Raw genomic sequence first — 25005 nt, 5'->3', positions numbered from 1 at the left:
GAGTGTATGGATGTACGGTATGAAGGGGTGGATAAAAGCCACATGAGTGAATGGAATGATGGAGACATTCAACAATTTCTTTTACTTTTTCAATATAGTAACTATTCTGAGCCTTAAACTGCAGGCACATCCTGCAGTTGGGAACTGATTATTCAAAAACACTAACATACCTGGGGAATGGCTGGAGGAGGTGGATCACTGGGGACATGCCCTGAAAAGGTTCATCTTTCCTGTGGTCCCTTCTTTCTCTTTCTACTTACTGGCCACCATGAATGGAGTAGCACTCTTCCACCACAAACTTCTTACATGATGTTCTGTCCCATCTTGGGCCCAGAGCAAAAAAAAAAAAAAAGGGGGNTGTTCTGTCCCATCTTGGGCCCAGAGCAAAAAAAAAAAAAAAAGTGGGCTCACCATGGACAAAACCTCTGAATCCATGAGCCAAAATAACCTTTTTCTCCTCTAAGATGTTTTTGTCAGGCATTTTGGTCACAGTGACAAATAGCTCTCTAGCTCACCATCTTACTATCATAAGTAAAGACCATTTTAAAAATATTAATGTAATGTAGGCAGCATTTTTGTGACTAAAGATTCCCACTGTCATATTATTAAAATAATTGTTTCTGGAGGGACCCCAGCAGAACTTTCTGCATCCACTTTGGTCCTATCCACATGCACTTCACCATCTCCCCTCCATCTCTCCTGTATCTTTGTACCAATCTGCAGCCAGAGCACCTTCTCCAAACACAGATCAGAAGATAGCCCTCCTGCCTAAAACTCTTTCATGATTCTTCATGGCCAATCGTGAAGTCAAGACACTCTGTCTGCAGTTCCCAATTCCTTCAAAGTATGTCCTGCTCGCTTTGTGTTGTCTTGTGAATGAAACTTTGGAGTATTCTCTTAGTTACTCTGAAGAGTCTACCAAGGTTGTCTAGCAGTATGGCCCATGTGGTGTGACAGGAATGAGGCTAGAGCCAATCACGGTGACAGTTCCAAATGGGTTTTCCAGTCCCTAGCCCACTCCTCCTGAGGGTTCCTTCTGAGCTCTTCATCTGTCCTTCCTGTCTTATAGGCATCCAAGTTTTTAACCTGCCTAAATCCAGCCTCCCTGAAATGGCTAAGGTCCTCAACAGTGGGACCTCACTTTCTTCTGGGGCATGTTGCTCCCATGCTCACCACAATCCCAGGGTCTCAGTATTCCCAACCAGTTACTGAGCCTTGCAGACTCCTACGTAATCTGTCTCAGGGTTTCCCATGTCCCTTTGGGCTAGGATTCTCCCTATCACCCTACAAGCCTCCTTATACTTGTTCTCAAGATGCAGGGTTATAGATGCCCTTTCTAAAATGCCCTCATTCCACACACTGAGTTTGGAGCCCTGTCCTCTTGTTGGGATGCATTCAGAGGCAACAGGTTATTCCTTCATCAGGACTCCTGTGCTAAGTTCAAATTGCACTTGGATGTGTCTGCTTTCCAGAACTCATGCTGGCCAGACAGCATTTAGACTTCTGCTTTCAGCCAAACCCTCAGACCCTGGAAAACAGCAGACACTTGACACAGGCTCTTGAGCAGAAGCCAATGCACCCTCCCAATTTCCACAAGGCTCTGGCTGACTTCATGACCCTTCTTCTCCACTTTACAGGTATCAGCAGGTTAAGCTCTCTCCTCGGACTTCCTGCTTGCCTGTCAGGTCTGTACGCCCTACAGAGAATTGTTCCAACATCCAGTTTTATCTCTCCACTTCTGAATTCCCTCCTGACTACAGCCATCTCTCTCCAGCTGCACCTGGACTTATCTGGGGCCTCTGATCCTGACTCTGCTGGTCTCCTAGGCCTTTCCTTCACCCTACTTTATGGTTTCACTGGCCTCTCCACCCAGTCTGGGGCCCCCTGTGGGTGAGTACTAAAGTCTGGATCTGGATGTCACCAGAAAGCTCCTATGCTGAAAGCCTGGTCCCTGATGCAGCAAGATTCAGAGGTGGTGCTTTTAGGCAATGAATGGACCGGAGATGGAACCCAGTTGAAGGAAGTATGTCACTGGGGGCATGCATTAAAGGGTCTTTCTTTTCCCCTGCCCCTTCCCCTTTCCAGCTACCATGAGCTGAGAAGCTTTCCTCCACCACATCCTTCTGCCACCATGTTTCTGCCTTGGAGCCAGCTAACCATGGACTGAATTCTCTGAACTTTCCTCCAAGTTGTTCTGGTCAGGTATTTTGGTCACAGGATTGAAAAGCCGACTACCACAGTAGAGCTGATTCTATCCAGACCTTCTCCTTCTTTTTTTTTCTCCCTCCCCTTCATTTTACAGGCAGAGGGCTCCTACTAGGAGCCTCACTTGCTGATAGATGGCCACACACTGCTGGGGAAAGTCATGGAGCCAGAGGTCAGATCATATTTTCAGAGAGACTATCAATGCAACTTGACAATTTCTTTAGAAGTCTCTTCTAGAACATTCAACTACCTCCCAGTCATTACTCTCAACTACCTCTAAACTCCTCATGTCCTTGAAGCTCCCCTACATGCATCGATCCTTGGCCAACATGGACCAACAATGGACCCCTCATTTCTTTTCTCTTCAGTCCAGAGCACTGCAGTAGATTTCCCTTCCCACCTGTCTTTTCTCTCTCAGACAAGCAGCAAGCTGACCTCTCCTGCACATGTAAGTGGTGTGCATCCTTTACTTCCCCAGAAAGCAACCCTAATTCTGATTTTTTTTGCCATGAACATCTACCTCCATCTACAAAATGTTCTTGCCCACCTTAGCCAAAAACAAACAACTTTTTCCTTTTGACCACATTCAAACTGCAAATATTTGCACTTTGCTTCTCATCAAATTGACCAAAAATGTGACCCCCATCCCTTCCTGCCACTCATGTCCTAGGAAATTACCCTACTTGCAGTGGAGTAACTTCTCAAGCTTGGACAATAGCCTTCTAGCTGACAACCTTGCATATCTGCTCTCACCCTCCCACCTAGCACATCTTTGCAAGAACAGATGTCCTGCAACCTTCAACCACTGTGCCCTATCACATCATGTCTAATATGTGCACTTCAGCACATGCGATTCAAAGGCTCTCATTCTTCCCTACTCTACTAAATAAATAATCTGCCTTGGGTTGGGGATGTAGCTCAGTGGTAGGGTGCTTGCTTAACATATGCAAAGTCCTCAGTTCAAACTCCAGCATTAAAAAAAAAAAAAGATTTGTCTAATAATCCAATTCATCTTCCCTTTTCAATTTCTGTTTCTTCCAGCAGATTTTAGTAATCCTGATAATCCCTTAATAGAAACTTTGAAATTCCAAGTTAAGGGAACCACATGTGTCAGCAAAAGCACTTCCCCAGTTGTCACCACACATGCATCTCCAGCCTTGTATGGTTCTAGGACCATCTTGCTCATTTTTGCCACTGGCTTCTCTCCCTCATCCTTCATGGGTCATTCAACAGCAGGATTCCTGGCCGACCCACTAGTGCTGGTGTCTATTGCCCATCCCTGTGGCTTACTTTGGGTCATCTCTGACCAGATTGACTGCTGATGTCCCCTTGATTCTTTATCCAGCTCATCTTTCTCCATTCCTTCCATCCTTCATAATTACTCAGGAGTTAAAGAGCACCAAGAATGCTTTCAATTTCCCTGCATTTCTGTATGCGAGTTTCATTCCTTAACTTTTGCTGGACACTCACTAGTACCCCCCAAACCCCACTGCTCCATTCCAGAAGGTTCCCCCATAAGCACATCCTCTGACCTCCAGCTCCTGTAATTCTTCTTCCTCCTCCACATCGTAGGACAAGGTGTGGATTTTGATGTCATCAGCTGAGAGGTCAATGAACTTCCCATCTGGGTACTCCAGGCTGTCTTTGGTGGGTGACCGGTCCTCAATGAAGGTGGTCTCACAGCAGTCGGCAGCCACGCCATCCCCCCAGGAGCGCAGCACTCCTTCCGAGTAGAGGATGATATTGGGACGGTAATGGGACTCCACCGACTGCTGCAGGGTGTTGGGATCCAGCAGCTGCTGCACAGGCTCATTTCTGCTGCTGTCCAGGCTGGCTTGTGCTGTGCTGGCCACCACCCTGCGGCTCTGGTACTGGGGCGCTGGGTAAACAGACACCAGGCCATCTCTACTCTCAGCCATGAAGTTTCTGGTGTTAATCAATCCATTCCTCTTACCAGCATCACTGATCTTACTGTGCACCAGCACACTCTTCTGCTCGATGATGCCATCCATGGTCCTCTTCCTTCCCAGCTAGGCGTCAGGCTGGTGAGCTGGACTCACAGGTCACACTTGCTTCTTGGGACCCATTTCTCCTGGAAGAGGAGAAAACAGAGATGAGCTAAAAATTTCACTTGAAACAAACATAAAGTTCATCATCCAGACCCATATTGTTTCAGATTGTACCAGTCAACCAGTAAGCATAGTGGCTGTGAAAATGAGATAAATATGCAGTCCTACCTGTTCCTGTGAATTTTAAAAAGGTTCTCTCAGGGCAGGCAGCCAGAGTAAGCCTGAAATTGATTACTTGCATCGCTAAAGTCTCTGCTTCCAAATGAAGGAAACTGCAAGAACTGGATCCACTGCAGCCCTATAGAACCTCCGATTGCTAACAGACATCCTGAAACCCACAGGTAAACTCAATCACATTAGCATATCCCTTGTCCACAGGGAAATAAGACTGCAAATCTGTGATGTGGATTGACTATTCCCAGGTACAGTGCTATTCATTCAAGCAGAAAATCACACACCCAAGGAAGAAAGGGCTTAAAATAATGTTCCACGCGGATTTAGAAGATTAGTGATAGGAAGACCTATACCATGAGTACTGTACCTGTACAAAATTCCCCCAACGAGACACATTTGCATGTGTGTACTGGTACATTCTAGTGTGCATATTAAAATGAGCTCAACACTTACACATGCTTCCTGGGTTCCCAGCATGGCCTCTGGAATCTCGCTAAAAACTCCCCTGCTTTGATTTACTTGATTTTGTAAGACACCTACACATTTGCAATACCATTAAGAAGTACTCCAAACTGTTTTCTCCCTAGATTGTGTTCCTATTTTTCTAGACATGCAAATCTGAAAAAACAACAAGAGAAGAGGGTGGGAGCGGGGCAGGGAGAAAGGCAAGAAGAAGGAAAAAGAGAGAGGGAGGACGAAGAGGAAAGAAACTAGAGCTTAAAATTTTCGGAAAGAAAAAATGAATTTCCCCAGGCTTTCTCTGTTTGCAAGTTAATAACTGTTATGCATGAAAGCATTTCATCTAGGGAACTTCTGGTGTTCTGACTTCCTACAAGATTTAAGACTTTTCTTAATTCTAACTGCTTTATTTGGTGGCACACACAGTAATCTAAAATTGAAGACTGACCAAATGAAAAGATGTACAGGTGACACCTTTGGGACTAATTGAAAAATCTGAAAGAACATTTTCAAATGACTAGTTCAAACTTTAGTACATGCACTAAGAGACAATGAGTATTATTAATATGACACTGTGTACAATTTAAGAAAGGTCAAAAACAGACTATCACCTCTGTTTATATGTTTTGAAGTATCTCTCTCTGGAGGCACATTCACAGTCTGAGAACTAGAATCATTAATTAAACTATTTGAATAGAGACCTTCCAATGCCTGTAACATGCCAAACAGCACACATTTGGGGATCACCTCTGTGCTAAATAATCTTTCAAGCCATCACAATGTGCTTGATGGAATATTTCTAGTTCAATTACTCAACTTCTCCAGTATTCCTCCTTCCACAAAGAAGCCACTGGTTTGCTATCCAAAATGGGTTCCTCCTATTCTTTGTGATCTACTGGATGTTCCAGCCAGTAAGTCTAGAATAACGTTTAAGCTCAGCTTAATTTCTCTGACTGAGCACCCTTTACCCAGATCAGCTGTAAATATCTTGCAGAACATATGTGATTGTGTTTGTTCAGATTCCATTTCCTTCATGAAGTTGTATGCTCTTGTCCAACCAGAAGTAACCTTTTCATTTGCTATTGTGGTCTCTTGTCTCTTCTTGCTTTCTTCTTACAATGCCTATTGCATTCTTCTCTCCCAATGGGACACTGCTCCTCCAGTTCTGAAAAGTCCTTAAGACCAAAAAATCAATATCAACACTTCTCCCTTTTCTTGCACCTGGTAGTCAAGAAACATGCAGTGAAATAAACAGTCTCTAGTGTTATATGATGAGAATGATCCCTACTCAGTGACAATCTCCCTGAGCTGTGTTAAGTCTCAAAGTTGGATCCAGTATTAAGGCATTTTGAGATAGGCACAGCTTAATCTCTTCCATGCTCTCTACAGTTTACCACTCAAAGTACTGCTGAGACCCAGCAAACTCAGCACCACCTGGGAACTTGTTAGAAATACAAAATGGCAGGAGGTGTATGTATCTCAGTGGGATAACACCTGATTAGCATGGACAAAGCCCTGTGTTCAATCTCTAGCATCACAAAAATAACAGCAACAACAACAACAAAAACAGAACCTTGAGTAGGACTCATATCTCTTGAATTAGAGCTTCATTTTAACATGGCACCTGTGGATTATTCACTTTAAGTACACTTAAAGCTTAAAGGGCACTGTTACATGGTGTATAGTTGGTCTATTGAATAAGTTACTTGATTTTTACAGCTGATTATTTACTTTCTTTTAAAAAGTATTCTGATGAATACAGGATGAGCATCCCTTATCTGAAAATTCAAAATACAAAATGCTGCAAAAATCAAACATTTTCATCACTGACCTGACACTGCAAGTGGAAAATTCCACACCTGACCTCACATCATGGACTGAAGTTGAAACATAAGTACACTAAAGATATCATATAAAATTTCCTTCAGGCTATGTGTATATGCAGCATAAGTGAACTTTGTGTTTAGACTTGGATCTCATCCTCAAGATATCTCATTATATATATGAAAACATTTCAAAATCTTAAAAAAAAAAAAAAACCAACTATCTGAAATTTGAAACATTTTTTTTCTGGACCTAAGCATTTTGGATCAGGGATACTCAATCTGTATATCACATACATTCTTAAATAACAACTTTTTTCTTATTGAATTGAATTTTGTAGCTTTGAGCAGCACAAATGATGCTTAAGCATGAAAGAAAAGGGTTGAAGTTAAAGGAGTTTTATTTTCATTGTGACAGCATCCTTCAATATCTCTTTCAAGACAGCCTTGATGTCTGGATTGCCTTTAACTTTATAATTCCAATGAGCTCATTTACATCCATGTTTACTTCTACCCACTCCTACCTGTTGACAGTATTTCCCTGAACCCAAGTTCATCAATTTGGAGATAAAACACAATGGTCCAATAACGCTGCCATCTAAGATAATTCTTGTGGCTCTGCAGAAATGCACACGGGAGTCGTGTCCCAGAACAGTCTATTATCCTCCCAATGTCTGTTCTGGCAGACACTTCTGTTACCTTTGTATTTTTCTCAGTCTACAGTATTCAAGAGCAGTGGCTACAAAGTTTAAAACTCCTTGCTAACACTTTCTTTCTGCATAAATATTCTCTGCTGTGTCTAGGATACTGCCTTGTTGTTGCGACCCCTCGCCGGCAAGGGAAAACACGACACAGGATTCTTCTTTCAGCAGTTTATTCAGGCCTTGAGTCATGTATCATCTTCTAGCGCCCGCCGCCCGAACACACCCAAGCACAGCTTAATAAAGCCCCCCGCAACCCAATCCCAAGCCGCCACGTGGATCTCTCTCATAGGGTGGTAAGAGATTGTGCGCCAACTCTCCATAAAAGGAGTTGTTTATCACAGGCCACAGTGGAAGCCGGCGCCATCTTCTAATGGCGGCCACGGTCTATAAGAATGGCTTACCACACCTTGTCTTGACAACTTGATTGGACTCCTAATGTCAACCTCTTGGTGAGATCTTAGAGACTGTGTTTTGAGTCAGAGGCAGCTCACTGAAGTGCATCACCAGCCAATCGTGCTACATCTGCTTCTTTATTGATGATAGCAGCAGGAGGAGAAGACAAGGTGAAGAGGGGCTTCTGTGGTCCTGCATTTGAGTCCCCACTGCTCTGTTCCTCCTTCCCTAGTTCCTGGACTCTCTCTGAACCCTAAGAATCTCCTGGTGAGTTAACAACATATATACCTGTTCATGAATTTAGATGAAGATAAGTGGATTAAAAAAATTGATAGGGATGGTGAAAAAAAAACAGAAAGACAGAAAGAGGGTATGCAACATCTTCTGTACCAATTACTTATTCTATAAAACATATTTTTCTTCTCTTGGAAACTGGCATGATTTAAAGAGAGTCAGGAATTTGAGGATTTAACCACAGTTTTGCTACTAAATATTTGTGTGGTCATAGGCAAGATGCTTATGAAGGTGGGATTATTGATGGAGCAATTGAACAAAAATGTTTTAAGGTTCCTTTCAGCTCCATGATTTATACATCTTGGATCCAGAGTCCTGGGTATATGGAATTAGCTATAGCTTTTCCACAAAATTGTATCAGTAGTGAATTATAACAAGCAGTTAAGAACTAGAACCAATTCCCACTCTCAAAAAAAAAAAATGAAGAGGAAGGAATACTTCTTAACTCACTGAGAAACTACAATTACCCTTATACTAAAACCAGACAAGAATGCAACATGGAAAGAAAACTACAGATCTATATTCCATATGAGTATTGATACAAAAGTTCTTAACAAAATTCTTGCAAATAGAATAAAGAAACATATAAAAAATACCATGACCCAATGGGAATTTATTTCTGGAATATAAGAATGGTTCAACATCAATATATAAAAACCAATCAGTGTAATATACCACACTAGTAGAATGAAGGACAAAATACATGTGATCACCTCAGTTGGTTCAGAAAAAAAACTGACAAAATTTGACATCTTTTCATGATAATAATCCTCAAGAACTATTAATTGAAGAAAACTATTTTAAGGGGCTGGGGTTGTGGCTCAGCGGTAGAGTGCTGGCCTCACACAAGCGAGGTCCTGGGTTCGATCCTCAGCATCACATAAAAATAAATAAATAAAATAAAGGTATTGTGTCCAACTACAACTAAAAAATAAATATTTTTTAAAAAAGAAAACTATTTTAATATAATAAAAATCGCATACAAAAAAAAATCCCATACTGAACATCCTACTTAACAATGGTGATAAGCTGAAACATTGTCCTCTAAGATTGGGAACAAGGCAACAAGACAAAAATGCCTACTTTTGCTACTTCTGTTCAACATTATCCTGGGAGTTATAGCCAGAGAAATCAAGCAAAGAAAATAAAAGACACTCCAGTTGGAAAAAGTAAAAATATTTCTGTTCACAGATTATATGATCTCATATGTTGAAAACAAGATTCCACAAAAACCTGTTAGAATTAATAAGTAAATTTAGCAAAGTAGCAGGATACAAAGTCAATATGCAAAAATCAGTTGCATTTCTATACAAGAACAACAAGCAATTTTTAAATGAATTTACAAAACAATTTCATTCACAATACCATCAGCACATAGAAATTAATTTAACCAAGGAAGGAGGTGAAAGACTTGTATAATAAAAACTACAAGACGTTGCTGAAAGAAATTAAAGAAGATATAAATAAATGGAAAGACATTCCATGTTCATGGATTGGGAAATGATTTTAGTCATTTTTTTCACTGCTGTTGACTAAAAGATCTGATCAAAACAGTTTTAAAGGAAGACGAGTTTATTTGAGAAGTTTTAGTCCATAGAAGGCCAGCTCCATTTCTTGCGGCTCGAGTTGAGGTTGAACACCACAGTGGGAGAATAAGATTGAAGGAAGCAGCTCATATCACAGTAATCAGGAAGCAGAGGGAGAGAGATATCTCTACTTGTCAGATACAAAATATATACACCCAAACCACATCCTAATTCCCACCTCCTCCAGCCACACCCTATCACTTCAGTTACTACTCAGTTAATTGTTATCAGGGGATTAAATTGCTGATTGGGTTAAGACTCTCACAAACCAATCATTTCTCCTCTGAACCTGCTTGTATTGTCTCACATGTGCGCTTTTGGGGAACACCTCACATCCAAACCATGACAGAAACTGATATTGTTAAGATATCAAGACTGCCCAAAGTAACCTACACATTCAATGCAATCTCTTTCAAAATCCCAATGATTATTTTTAGAAATACAAAAAGAAAGTCATAACATTCATACAGAATCTTAAGAAACCATGAATAGCTAAAATGATCTTGAAAAAGAACAATAAAGCTAAAAGACTCATGCTTCTTTATTTCAAAAGTTATTACAAAGTTACAGTCATCAAAATGGTGTGGTAGTGGCATAATGCAAGATATACAGACCAATGGAATAGAGACCCAAGAAATACAAACTTGTATAATGTGGTCAAATAATTTTTGACAAGGGTGCCAAAACCATTCCATGGGCAAAGGGCAGACTTTTCAACAACTAGTGCTGGGAAAATTGAGTATCTACATGTAAGAGAATGAAGTTGAACCCTTACTAGTGCCATATACAAAATAAGGGGGATCAAACATCTAACTAGAAGGCCTACACCCCCTAAAACTCTTAGAAGGAAACATAAAGCAAAAGCTTTATGACTTCAGATTTGTCTGTGATTTCTTGGATGTAACACCACAGGCATAGCAATAAAAGAAAAAAAAATAGATCAATTGTATGTTTTGGTTAGCTTTTTCACCATGTAACCAAAATACCTGACAAGAACAAATTAAAGGATGGAAAGTTTACTTGGGGCTTTAGTTTCAGGGGATAGCAGACTCCATTGCTTTGTGCCTAAGGTAGGGCAGAACATCATGGGGAAAGGACTCCGCTTTCCTCGGTGGAGGAAAGTGGCTTAGCTCATAGTGGGGTCAGTAAGGAGAAAAAGAGAGAGAAAGAGGGGGTGGGGGGGGGAAGGACCACAGGGAAGAGGTACCCTAACCATCGGCACACCTCAGTGACTCATCTCCTCTAGCCATGGAGGAGGCAGTAACTGCTTACAGTTACCACCCAGTTACTCCATTCAAAGTAGGGTGGACCTAATCAGTCCTAATCAGTCCACCCTACTTTGAATGGAGTAACTGGGTGGTAACTGTAGGCAGCTCTCACAATCCAATCACTTTACTTTTGAACATTCTTTCATTAGGACAGGGGCTTTTGGGGGACACTGTATGTTATGGTTTGAATATGAGGTGTCCCCAAAAGTTCACATGTGAGACAATGCAAGAAATTTTGGAGGTGAATTAATTGGGTTATGAGAATCTTAACATAATCACTGCCTTAATCCACTTTAAGAGATTACCTGGGTGGTAACTGTAGGCAGGGAGGGTATGAGTGGAGGAGGTGGATCACTGGGGTGTGTCTTTGAGGTGTGTAACTTGTTCCTGCCAAGTGGAGCAGTCTTTCTCTGTTTCTTGATGGCCATATCCTGAACCACTTTCCTCCACCACACTTTGCTGTCATGATGTTCTGCCACACGTGGACTTCATGGAAATGATTTAAATTGTATGCATTAAAAACAATTAAAGAGAGTAAACAGAATAAACATCAACAGAGCAAAAAGGCAACCCCTAAAAGTATTTGCAAATCATATATATACACACACTGGAGATTGAACTGAGGAACACTTTACCATTGGGCTATATCTTCAACCCCTTTTATTTTTTATTTTGAGATAGGGCTTTGCTAAATTGCTGAGGTTAGCCTGGAACTTGCAATCTTCCTGCCTCAGCCTCCTGAGATGCTGGGATTATAAGCATGCAACACTTCACCCAGCTGAAAATCATTTTCTAATGAAAGATTAACATCCAGGATGTATGGAGAACTCCTAAAACTCAACCACATAAAACAATTCAATTAAAAAATGTTGAATAGATGCTTCTCTGAAGAAGATATAGAAATGACAGAGCAGATGAAAAGTTAATCAACATCACTGGCCTTTGGGAAAAGGCACATCAAACTGCAATGAGATACTAACACAAACACATTAAGATGGCTATTGTCAGAAAAGTAGAAGCATTGATGAGAGTGTAGAAAATTTAAAAACCTTATGTACTATTAGTGGGAATGCACAGTATAGTATAGACGCTGTGGAAAATGTATAAAGGTTCCTCAACATTCTACTTTTTAAAAATAGAATTACCATATGATCCAACAATTTCACTCCTAGATATAACCAAAGACACTGAACAAAGGATCTTGAAGAAATATTTTTACAACCACATTCATACCAGCATTGTCCACACAATAAGTAAATACAGAAGGACATAATGTATCCATCTGCAGGTGAATGGATACACAAAATGTAATATAGATACATAATGAAATATTATTCAGCCATAGAAAGGGAGGAAATTCTGACAATTGCTACAACATGGAAGAACCTTGAGGATGCACTAAATGAATTAAACCAGTCACAAAAGACAAATATTATCTTATTCCACTTATATAAACTCCTTAGAGTAGTACAAATAATAGAGAGAGTAGAATAGTGGCTGCCAAGACTGGGCTGAAGAGAGAAGAAAATGGGAAATTATTACTTAATAATATGGATTCTCAGTATTATAAGGTGCAGAGTTACAGCAATTGATAGTGGTGATGGTCACACAACATTATGAATACACTTAATACCATCAAAGTATACACTTAAAATGGTTAAGAAGGCAAATTTTATGCTATGTGCATTTTAACAATATTTAAAAATTCCCAAACTAAGCTAAAATAAAATATTTTCAAAAATTAGAAATTCATGTTGAAGTATTTACAGATGAAATAAATAAGATAACACTGGGACTTGTTTAAAAATCATCTGGATAGGAAAGAGAAGCAGGTAGCCTAGAGAGAAATCAGGAAATTGGTCGATGGGTACCTGTGGTTCATTATACAATTCTCTCTAGTTGCACGTATGTTTAGAATTTTGGAGACTTTTTTTAATGAATAGGTAAAGAAGTATAAGAGAGACAGACACACCAGGAAAAGGCCAGGAGTAAGTGGTGTGCAGCTACTGGAAGAGGGGAGTGGAGATGCAGTGGAAGAGCAGGTGGGACCCTACAGGTGGTGCTGGGGTTGGAACCCAGGGCTTCACACATGCCAGACCAGCACTCTTCCACTGAAGTATTTCCCCAGCCCTATTTTCAGGATTTTGAAACCCAATGTAAAGAGACAAGCAATGCACATGTTGCAGAAAGGATTTTGAGTGAGATGTGATCATGCTGGAGGCACTTTAGGCAGATAGCTCTGTAGCTGTGGGGAATGGATATAAAGGAAAGCACATGGACACTGGAGATCTGGCAGGTGGCAACAGTGGCATCCTCTATTGTTGACTGGCTTTAGGGCAGTGAGAAGGACCTGATGCCTGTAGGACCCTTTGGGGTAACGCAACCCAAGACAGCCCCAGTAATGGCTCCTATGCGTAATACATTTCATCCATTTTCAAAGGAATCATCGAGGGGCAAGTCATGCAGACTCACCCAGTGGATGGAGTACCCCCTATCAGAAGCTCCTGGGCTGCCGTCACAGCAGCCACCCAGGTCTTTGCTGAAGGATACAGGGTCTTGCTGGCAAGCCCCGCTTATCAGTCCCAGTCCTTCAGTATCACTGACCAGGAGGTGATCCCCTCATCCACTGTCTTAAGGACGATCATGCCTCCAGCTGCATGTGGTTTTCCCAAACTCTGTATACAGCATGGCTCACTTGCATGAGTTAGTTTTGCCTTTAGAAATATATAAAGGAGCGACCAGGTTCCTAATACACAGTGGCTGTGGGGCCTGAAGCTGACTCCAGAATGTCCAGGGAGAGCTCCTGGCTAAATGCAAAAATGTACTTCAGAGCTTGGCACAGAGACCCAGGTCCTCTGAGAGTGAAGTGGCACTGCCATGTTCAGCTGGGGGCTTTCTTGCTTGGGGAGCCCTGGAGGAACACAGCTGAGTGCTAACCACTGCGCTGAGCACTAACTAGTACACTGGTCCAGAGGCAGATCAGTTGGGAGCTGAAGGCTAGTTGGTCCCTGGTTACTACTCAGGTCAATGAGTCAAGAATTCACTTGAAACTATTACTGAAGAATTCATTGAAAAATAGTTAGGAACCAAATCTCATGAGAAAAACCACCAAAATTAATATCTATCAAGGGAGAACAATAGAAAAGTTGGAAGCAGGGCCAAGGGATAGAGTTCATGGTTCCCATTCTCTCCTCCATCTATTCTCTTGTTGTTTTTTTCTTTTTCTTTTTTTCTTTCTTTTTTTTTTTTTTTCGTTTGTTTATTTGGCATTTGATTCTCGGTGCTTCTGTTTTTAAACCTGGACTCAGAATCACTTTCCACACTGCTTATCCCTTCAATCTCTCATGTTCAAAATGACCCTTTGTGCACTTTCTCCTTCCCCCTGGGAACCATGTAGTCCCCACAGCATGCTGATTGTCCTCAGATGCCTCACAGACTCAGCCAGTCCTGCTCAGCTGGTCACACCAAGTCTCCAGGGTCACTCAGGGCACTGGCTCCTGTAGTGCACATACTGCAGGAATGTTGGTCCACGCTGGTACTTCTAGATTTTCAAAAGACACTAAAAATAAAGGTGTTGGATTTAGCTCACTTGCAGAGTATGAGGTCCTGTGTACAATCGCCAGCACTGGAAAAAAAGAGACTGTAATATAAAAGTAGAGATGTTTATGAAATATTTCCCAAATATATTCATGTTGACTTGTGTTATTATTGTTTAGATATAAGGTGTCCCCCAAAAGCTCATGTGTGAGACAATGCAAGAATATGCAGGTGAGATGATTAAGTTATGAGTTGTAAGATAATCAGTGGATTAATCCACTGGTAGATTAACTGGATGGTACCTGTAGGCAGGTAGGGTGTGATGGCTGAAGATGCCATGTCACTGAGGGTGTGTCTTCGGTGTTTGTATTTTGTCTCTGGTAAGCAAAGCTCTTTCTGCTCGACATGTCCTGAGCTGCTTTCCTCCACCACGCCCTTCCACCATGATGTTCTGCTTTGGGCCCTGAGTTGTGGAGTTGGCTGAACAAAAACTGAATCTCTGAAATCGTGAGCCAAAATAAACTTTTCCTTCTCTATATTTTTCTTGTAAGGCTTCTGGTCACAGAAATGAAAAAAGCTAACTAAAACAGTTCATTATTTAAATGTGCTATTTGGGGCCATGAGCACTCAGGTCCATTAAATCCTTCCCAAAGGTTGTGGTCATGAGGCTCCACATTGCATATGAACTTCTGTGTGTGTTTCTCTGGAAACTTGACTTCATAAGCACTGAAACTCAGGATGCCCAATTTCTCACTTTTCCTGGAGATTAGTGTCCACTTTGAACTGGGTTTTAAGCACACTGATGCCCAAGGGGATCAGTCACAGTGTCTTTCCCCTGTCCTCTCCCCCTTTGCTTCCCTGTAATTTCACATGTGGCCATACTCAGGTCTCACCTTCCCTTGGAGCACGGCTGATCACTGGGAACCCCCAGTGTCCAGATCAGGCCTTCATAACATGAGTGTCACCACCTCCTGGCTCATCCATGGACATGGCCTTCCTCTGGTGGAAAGCAAGCTCCCAGGTACAGACACCCTTGCAACTATCTTGGAAGTTCTGATGACAAGCCCTATATCATTCATCTGTTCACAAGCACCTGATGAAAAACTAAGTGATGTTTTGCCAATCGAGGTTCCACTGGCTCCCAAAATAGTGTGCCAAGAACGTCACTCATGAAAACAGAAGATAATTTTCCATCAATGAAAAAAAAAATGACCTGTTTATTCAGTAACTTAGAGAGCTGTGTAATATAAAGCTCACCTATCTCAGACTGAGTTATTAAATGCTAGTAGCTTTTCTTGATTTATAAATAAAAGTTTCAGTTAGGAAGAAGCTATTTTATCCAGGAATTCTAAATTATTCATGGAAAAGCACACCACTATACTTTAGTGATGAAAGCTAGATGAACATCAAGCAATCAATCTCTCAGAATTTCCCTCTGGCACCTAGAGCTATCATTCTGTTCTCATTTAGGAGGTGTCAGAACATATGGCAGCAGAGAACATCAGAAAACAATTATGAACCTGTTTAGAAACTGGTAATAATTCCCACCTGTCTTAGTCTGCTTTGTTTCGCTATAACAAAATGCCTGAGGATCAACAACTTATAAAGTAAAGAGGTTTATGTGGCTCATGATTCTTGGTTTTGGAAAATCCAAATAACATGACACCAGACTTCTGCTAAGGGTCCCCATGGCTGTGTATTAATATAGTAAAAAAAGTGGAAAGGAAGTTGGCCATGTGTAAAGGGGCCAAGTAAATGTGGTGGCTTTGATTTATAACAATCTGCTCTTGAGAGAATGAACTCAGCCCACTGAGACCTGATCTATTCCCAAGAAACAGCATTAATCCATTCATGAGGGTGAGCCCCTGGACTTAATTACCTTCTATAGGGCCTGATTTCTTAAAAGTTTTACCACTTCAACATGACAGACTGGGAACCAAGCTTCCAGAACATAAACTTTTGGGTAATTAACCATATTAAAACCATGGCAACATCTTATACCTATTTTATTAAAGATAATATTATCTAAAGGTAATAACTGCACAGATTGCACAGATTAGAATCTGTATATGAAGAACTTTCTAAACCTAAAAACACCTCCTCATACTCAAGTGACAGTCATCACTCATTACAGTGAAAACCATCCTGTGGTTTTGAGATAAGTCTTCAGGTGGACAAAAGCCAGCTCTTTGGAGCAGAAGTGACTTTAATTCCCACGCAATGTCACCTGTAAAGTTTTAAAATAAGAAATCTGAACTCCCTCCCTCAAACCCAGGTGAAGGAAAGAAACTGGCAGGTATTAAGCACCTAGCATGTGGTGATGATGTAGCCCTCACTTCTGTGCATCCACCTGATAAGCACATAGTGGGCACCAACTGTGAACAGGCTATGTGCTGAGCTAGGGGGGATCCAGACATCCACTGCCCAGGATGCTGTCCACAACACAAGAAAAAGATAGTGTTTGAGCAGGCACTAAAGTGTGCAAAAAGGGCTGGTGGACAAGGAAAAACTTGCCTTGAGTGTACAAAGACAAGGTACAAATAACCTAGTTGGGGATTCAGGATGGACCTCTGATGGAGATCATTTCAGGAAAGCCCTGAAGGTGGTGTGGACTTAGCTGGGTCAAGAACAAGGGAAACTGATCTGGGTTGAGGACAGCATGCCCAGTGCTTTAGATCTCTGATGCAGGGAATTGACAGGACAAAGGCCTGTAGAGCTGGGTGGAGCAGAAGCTTGGGAGAGATGGAGCCTGTCCTCACGACCTCAGCAGTCCATCAAGGCACACAAGAGGAACCATCCGCAGCCCTGAGTGCTCCCCTAAGTGTGCAATGAAGAATAGAAGGAGTGGAGGGTGAGGACGAGGCACTTCTGCCTCTGCGTAAACCCCTGGATTAGGTAAAGGTGGAGCCGTATGATACATTCCCACACACCAGGTGAGCTAAACCTATGGGTGTAACCCTGATATACACACACACCTACCAGGTGAGCTGAACACATGGACATTACACCCCATTCCCTGGCTCTCCATTCTGGGGCTGGCAGCACTATCTTGGCTCATGTTCCAGGTGCAGCTTCAACCAATGGCAGTTAAGGAGCTGATAGATAAATGCTCCAGCACCTTTGTTTCTGTATGGAGGAGCACTAAGTTTGGGTTCCTACACTCTATCATAGGTCCCCAGGAGCCCTGTACCCTAGATCAAGTATCAACTTGCTTGATTTACACTATTTCTCTCCTTTTTCAGTTCACTGCTCCCAGCTGATAAATCTCTGGGACCTCCTCCCTAATTCTTATCTCAGGGTGCTTTGGTTTGAATATAATTTGTCCCCTCTGAAGCCCAAGTGAAATTTAATCCTCATTGTGAGATAGTAATAGTAAAAGAGTAGAGACTTAATCTCACTATGGGGTTTAAAGGTTGGGCCTTTTGGAAGTGAGTGGAATTGCATGAGGTCATTGGTATGGGGGCACCCTCATATACACTTGTGTGCAAGCACACATGCACACCACACACACACACACACACACATACACACAATACCTATGATGTCCTGTGCCTTCTCGGGACTCTGTAAAGAATTCTATCACCTTGACCTTGGACCAGAGCTCTGAGCCCAAATTAACCTCTTTTCATTATAACTTAACTGTTTGTAGTATTGTGCTATTAGGGACAGAAAACAGACTAATACACAAGGCTTGAATGTTGGAACAAACTTAAACCATCAGACTACTGACCTACAAGCCTATGAGATATTATCACAACTTCTGTATGAACAAGAAAATCAAGAGAGTCAACCTTTATGTGAATAAGCTCATATATCGCATATGATATATCTCTATATATTATGTGTATATTGTATTTATATATCATATATTACAGATTATGCATATATTATATAATTTAGATATTTTATATATTATATATTAATACTATGCATATATGTATGCATTATTAATATATATAGATATTAACAACTGACTTGTTTCTTTGGTCAGGACATGGAAAAGGAGGTATGTATTTACGTCCACATATCCTAACAGAAGCCATTTAACAGAGATGGAAGTCCTTGCAGCCTGCAAGATGAAAGGCGACATGTCTGTCTGGATGAACACATCCAACACCCCAAATTAAAAGCAGGCCTGCAAGACAATTAATTCTTTCTGCAAATTCACAAGCTGCTTGATTACAGGGAGAGGGTGTGTGGAGTCACACAGTCTTTGAGTCCTTAGTTCCCAAGAGAGTAATTCCTCATGGTTAATTGATAAATTGGCATTCGGGTTCCGTACGGCAATCTCAGAAGGTGAGATAATTTCAGCCTGTCTCTTAAAAGATGGTTCTCTCACCACATATTGGGAAACAATTAGGTTTCCTGGACTGTAAAGCATAGGAGAAAACACAGTTCACCAAATAATGAATGTCCTTTGTGCCCCCTGCATCCTGCAACATTCAGCCTGGTTGGTGTCCTTCAGATTCTACAAGGTCCTGAGTATGACAGTGGGTGATTTAAATGCAAACAGAAAAGACTTTCATATTAGTTTTCTTTCTTTAATTTGCCTTTTTTGAGACTGTCAATAATTCTAAGTTTCAAAAAAATCTGTCTCTCCCACTCCACCTATCCCCTAGCATCCTATCCAAACACACACCTCACTTCCAGAGTCTAAAAGGTCTGTGCTGTTGGGCTTATGATTTTTTTAGGTGTAAGGTGAAAGGACTTTTACACAGTACTATCTAATGTCTATACCTCTATTGCTGATAGAAAATTTATCTGCCAAAGATTTTGTCCATAACATTCAAGTTTATTGTAAAAATCATCCTCTGGAGCAGCTTCTCCCAAGTAAAAGGTGGATGGAGAAAACTATGTGTGAAACTGAAGAAAATTAACCTAATTGTAGATTAGTTAAGCCAGGTTGTTTGGGGTGTATGGCAGGCATGAGTTGCTTCCAACACTTTTAATCCCTTATCATACAGCTCAATTAAGTAAAGCATTAGGGGGCACCAGGTGCCTGATCTTCCCTAAGCCCCAACACCGTCAGAAGCCTTTTGTGTAAATAGCAATAGTTCCTTCCTGCTAAGCAAATGATATGTGTGTTCCTCCAGTGCCCAGGTGTTGGGGAAAAAAAAGCTGTTTGCAAATCCCATTAAAACAATTAAAATTGGCCTTTGTGCCAGGTGATTTGGTCCATGCCTGTGATTCCAGCAACCTGGGAGGCTAAGGTAGGAGGATTGTAAGTTTGAGGCCAATCTGGGGAACCTAGTGGGAACCTGTTTCAAAATAAAATTGAAGACAGAGCTGGGGTGTTGTTCAGTGGAAAAGCATCTCTGAGTTCAATCTTCAGTACCAAAAATAAAATAAAATTTGCTTTTAGTACAAATACATAGAAAAAAAAATCTGATTTTGGCCCTGGAGATAACAAATAAAGCATTTAGAACCAGATCAGTTCCTATTTAGCATTTAAATGACCCACTACAATCTCAAAATACTACATCATCCTATGTATCACTAGCAGTTTTGATGGCCTAGTACTTTCTTCTCACAAAGCCAACTAACTCCTGCCAGAGAGAGAGGATTTGTCATAATACCTTTGGGTCAGAGTCTACAGGATTTCTAAATCTGATGTATTATTAATGGTCAGAGAAGTATAGCAGATGGGATGTGATTCTGGAAATTAAAAAAAAAAAACCCTGCATAATCAGTCCATTGCTGTTTTTAAAAATTGTGCCAACTCCCTTTAGCTTTGTGAGTCTCCATTTTTCCATCTCCTTAAACATTTTTAAGATTTTAAAATTATATATATTTATAGGGTACAGTGTGATATATCAATGCATGTATATCATATGTATTGATCAAATCAGGGTAATTAATTTTCCATCTCCATTTCATTTTTTAAGGAAGATGTAGAAGGAGAAAGCTTCTTCATCAGTAGCACCTCTATGTCCAGCATCACCAACTGCATCACCCTCACCCTCACTCTCATTCACCACCAGCGGCACCATCATTTCTATTAACATCACTGTCACTAGAGGCAGAATAATCACTACCATCCCTAGCATCACTACCACCACCACCACCATAACTATCATGATCATCATCTCAACCACTAACACCACCAACAAGGGGCACTGCCACTATTAACACCATTCCCACCACTAACATCTACCACCAGGATTTGGCAAACTATAGCCCACAGGCCATATGTGCACAATACCTGTGTTTGTATAGCCCACAAGCTGAAATTGATTTTTACATATTTGAATGGTTGAAAAGAAGAATATTGCATGGCACATGAAATAAAGTTTTGATCAACCATATGCACAATAATTCATTTATATTTATCTGTGGTGCTTCCTCATTACAGTGACAGAGTTGAACAGCTGTGAGAGAAACCATCTTGTGCATGAGCCTATATCTAATTATTGGGCTCTTAAAAAAAAAAAGGTTGAGCAATTAGGCAAAAGAAATTAAAAGAATCAACTGAAAGAGAAATTAGGAAAACTATCCCATTCAAAATAGCCTTGAAAAAAATATTTGTAAATCAATCTAACAAAAGAGGTGAAAGAGCTCTTCAATTAAAACTACAGAATATTAAAGGAAGAAATTGAGGATGACCTTAGAAAATGTAAAGATTGCCCATGTTCTTGGATAGAGAACTACCAAATGTCAAAATGGTCAAACTACCAAAAATGCTATACAGATTTAATGCAATTCCTATTAAAATTCCATTGACATTCTTTCAAAGAAATAGAAAAAGCAGTCATGAAATTCATGTGGAAAAATAAGATGCCAGGAATAGCCAAAGCAATCCTCAGTGAGAAAAGTGAAGCAGGAGGCATCATAATACCAGACCTTAAATTGTATTGCAGAGCTTTAGTAACAGAAACAGTATGGTATTGGTACCAAAACAGACATATAGACCAATGGTACAGAATAGAGGACATAGAGACAAACCCTCATAAACACAGTTATCTCATACTAGACAAAGGTGCCATAAACATACATTGGAGAAAAGATAGCCTCTTCAACAACAAATGGTACTGGAAAAACTGGAAGTCCATATGTAGCAAAATGAAATTAGACTCCTATATCTCATCCTGCACAAAACTCAACTCAAAGTGGATCAAGGACCTAGGCATTAGACCAGAGACCCTGCCCCTAATAGAAGAAAAAACCTAAATCTCCATCACGTCAGCTTAGGAATCAAATCCCTCAACAAGAAGTTCAATAAGTAAAATCAAGATTTGATAAATGGGATGATATCAAACTAAAAAGTTTATTCACAGCAAAGGAAACAATCAAGTATGTGAATAGAAAGCCTACAGTATGGGAGAAAAATATTTGATACCTGTGCCTTAGATATAGTGTTAATCTCCAGGATATATAAAGAACTCAGAAAACTTAACATCAAAAAAAAAAAATAACCCAGTCAATAAACAGGCAAAGCAAATGAACAGATAATTCACAGAAAAAAAGGAATATGATCAGTCAGCAAATATATGAAAAAATGTTCAACATCTCTAGCAATTAGAGAAATCAAAACTATACTGAGATTTCTTCTCACTCCAGCCAGAATGGCAATTATCAAGAATATATGTAACAATAAATGCTGGTGAAGATGTGAGGGAAAAGATATACTTACACATTGCTGGTGGGACTGCAAATTGGTGCAACCACTCTGGAAAGCAGTATGGAGAGTCCTCAGAAAACTTGGAATGGAACCACCATTTGACTCAGTTATCTCACTCCTTGCCATGTACCCAAAGAATTTAAAATCAGCATACTGCAGTTACACAGCTACATCAATGTTTATAGCAGCTCAATTTATAATAGCTAAGCTATGGAACTAATCTAGGTGCCCTTCAACAGATGAATGGAATATTTCTTTGCTATAAAGAAGAACAAAATTATAGCATTTGCTGATAAATGGATGAAACTGGAGACTATCATGCTAAGAGAATAAGCCAATCCCAAAAGACCAAAAGCTATGTTCTCTCTGGTATGAAAATGCTAACTCACAAAAGGGTTGGGGGGGGGAGTAGGGAAGAACAGAAGTTCAATGGATTATACAAAAGGGAATGAAGGGAAGAGAAGGGGTGAAAATAGGAAAGACAGTAGAATGAATGAATCAGGCATTGCTTTCCTATGTTCATATATGAATACATGACCAGTGTAACTCCATATCATATATAACCACAGAAGTTATACTGGGAAGTTATATTTCATGTATATTTTATATGTCAAAATGCATTCTATTGTCATGTATAACTAAAAAGATCAAATAAAATATTTTAAAAATGAAAGAAATTAAAGGGATACAAATACAAAAATAACTCAAACTACCCCTATCTGCCAAAAACATGATTCTATATTTGGAAGACACAGAAACTCAACCAGAAAAGGAAGAATAGAAGAATGAATCAGACATTGTTACCCTATGTACATATATAACCAAATGACAGGTATGATTCTATATCATGTACAACCAGAAGAATGAGAAATTATACTCCATTATATCTGATGTGTCAAAGTGTATTCTACTATCATGTATAACTAATTAAAAGAAATTTTTTAAAAATTAAAAATCTTCATAGATAATTTAGAAGGAACTTGAGTTTGAAATTAAAGAGAGGGAAATAAATACTGCTATGACATGAATGCATGTGTCCTTTCAAAATTCCTATGTCGGAATTGACCTCCCAAGATAATGGCATTAAGAGGTGGCGCCCAGGCTGGGGCTATAGCTCAGTGGTAAAGCGCTTGCCTTACACATGTGACGACTGGGTTCAATCCTCAGCACCACATGTAAATAAATACATAAAAGGATATTGAGGCCCTTGGAAGAAATCAGTGAGGTAATCCCTTTTGGTCCTATGCCTTTTGCCGTGAAAGGACACAGTGTTCCATCTCCAGAGGATGCAGCATCAAGCACCATTTCACAGAGAGCAGTTTCACCAGACACGGACTCTGCTGGCACCTTGATCAGGATCTACTGAACTGTGAGGAATAAATCTCTACTATTTATGATTACCCAGTTTGTGGCATTTTATTATAACAGCAATATCAGACTAAGATGAGCACTAAACATGTGAGAAAATAACTCACAATTAGCAAGGACAAGCAAAAACACTAACAGTCATATTCACCATGACTGCCCATTGGCACCATCTGATAAAGATTGTAAACCAACCATACTTAAGGTGTTTAAAACCGAAAGACTTAGAACTCTTATATATAAAGAAATGCACTAGAGAAAATTAAAAATTCAATAGACTTTTGCTTCTGGTATTAAAGAGGATTAGATTCTCTGAATGATTCTCTTGACTCAGAATTAGGCCTTGGGTTAGAACATACCTTGAGACTACAGTCAATTGAAAGAAAATCTCTAAAGATTACCCCTATATCATGGAAGGAACAGAGTGATACTGATTAACAATGATAATATGTTTTAAAGCCTTGGTAGGGACCAGATAGAGAAGTTGAAATTGAAACCCTATTCTAAGATAAGACTCTTTACAGAAGTGGTCTCAAATTTATGTTTTGCATTGGAATCACCGGATTCTAATATAGATTCTAACCTAGATTAAAACATTTATTTCTTGGCTTCATATTTTCTCATTTGGTGTGAGAGGAACCCCAAAATGTTCATTTCTAGGATGCTCACAGGTACTACTGATGCTGCTGACCCCGGGGCCACTTTTGGAAAAGCACTCTTCTACAGATTCTAGCATTAGTGTCACCTAAGTAATGACCCAGAACTACAAGAAGAAATAAAATCAAAATTCATCTAATAAAAAGCTCCATAAATTTACCCACAGAGTAAAATCAAGCAATGAATTGATAATCAAAGATCAGCATGCACAAAAGACCACATTCTGAAACCGAGTGCAGTGGTACATACCTGTGATCCAGCTACTCAGGACCTCAAGTTTGAGGTCAGTCTGGGCAAGTAGATAAGACTTTGTCTCAAAAGAAAGAATAAAAATGGCTGAAGAGGTAGTTCAGTGGTAGACAATCTACACAGCAACAAAACTAGAACAACAACAGAAATACCAAGCAACAATAGAAGCCAATGGACAATGTATTAATAACGTCATTAGTCCAAATGACAATGTACTGATATCCTCAATGTATTAAGGGAAATTAACACTCAGCTTCTAACTGTATGTAATTAAATTATTTATGAATAAACTAAAAGCTATTAAGAAACTTAAACTAAAGAGGACACACTCTGGTAAGAAGAAACATAATGCTGGGGCAGGGAGTGGTGGTGCACACCTGTAATCCCAGCAGCTCAAGGGGCTGAGGCAGGAAGATTGTGAGTTCAAAGCCAGCCTCGGCAACTTAGTGAAGCAAATCTCAAAATAAAAAATAAAAAGGGCTGGGGATGTGGCTAAGCACACTTGAGTTGAATTCCTGGAAAGAAAGGAGGAAGGAAGGAAGGGCGGAAGGGAGGGAGGGAGGGGGAGGGAGGGGGTAAGAGGAAGAGAGGGAGGGGGAAGGAA

The 25005-nt window shown here is 40.3% G+C and overlaps 1 protein-coding gene across 5 annotated transcripts in view; it reads right to left on the bottom strand.

Annotated features, from left to right (window-relative positions):
- Nucleotides 1–25005, bottom strand: part of LOC107147488 (synapse differentiation-inducing gene protein 1) — a 175002-nt gene that overhangs the window by 92906 nt on the left and 57091 nt on the right. For all 5 annotated transcript variants that reach the window (XM_048811390.1, XM_015492024.2, XM_048811392.1 and 2 more), the window contains exon 2: nt 3738–4297. In XM_048811390.1, the coding sequence (XP_048667347.1) occupies nt 3738–4217 (480 nt within the window). In that variant the 5' untranslated portion in view covers nt 4218–4297. The remainder of the gene's footprint in view (nt 1–3737; nt 4298–25005) is intronic.

The sequence above is a fragment of the Marmota marmota genome, unplaced genomic scaffold, assembly GCF_001458135.2.
Source record: "Marmota marmota marmota unplaced genomic scaffold, marMar, whole genome shotgun sequence".
Lineage (NCBI taxonomy): Eukaryota > Metazoa > Chordata > Mammalia > Rodentia > Sciuridae > Marmota > Marmota marmota.
This window is presented reverse-complemented; position numbering and strand designations above follow the sequence as displayed.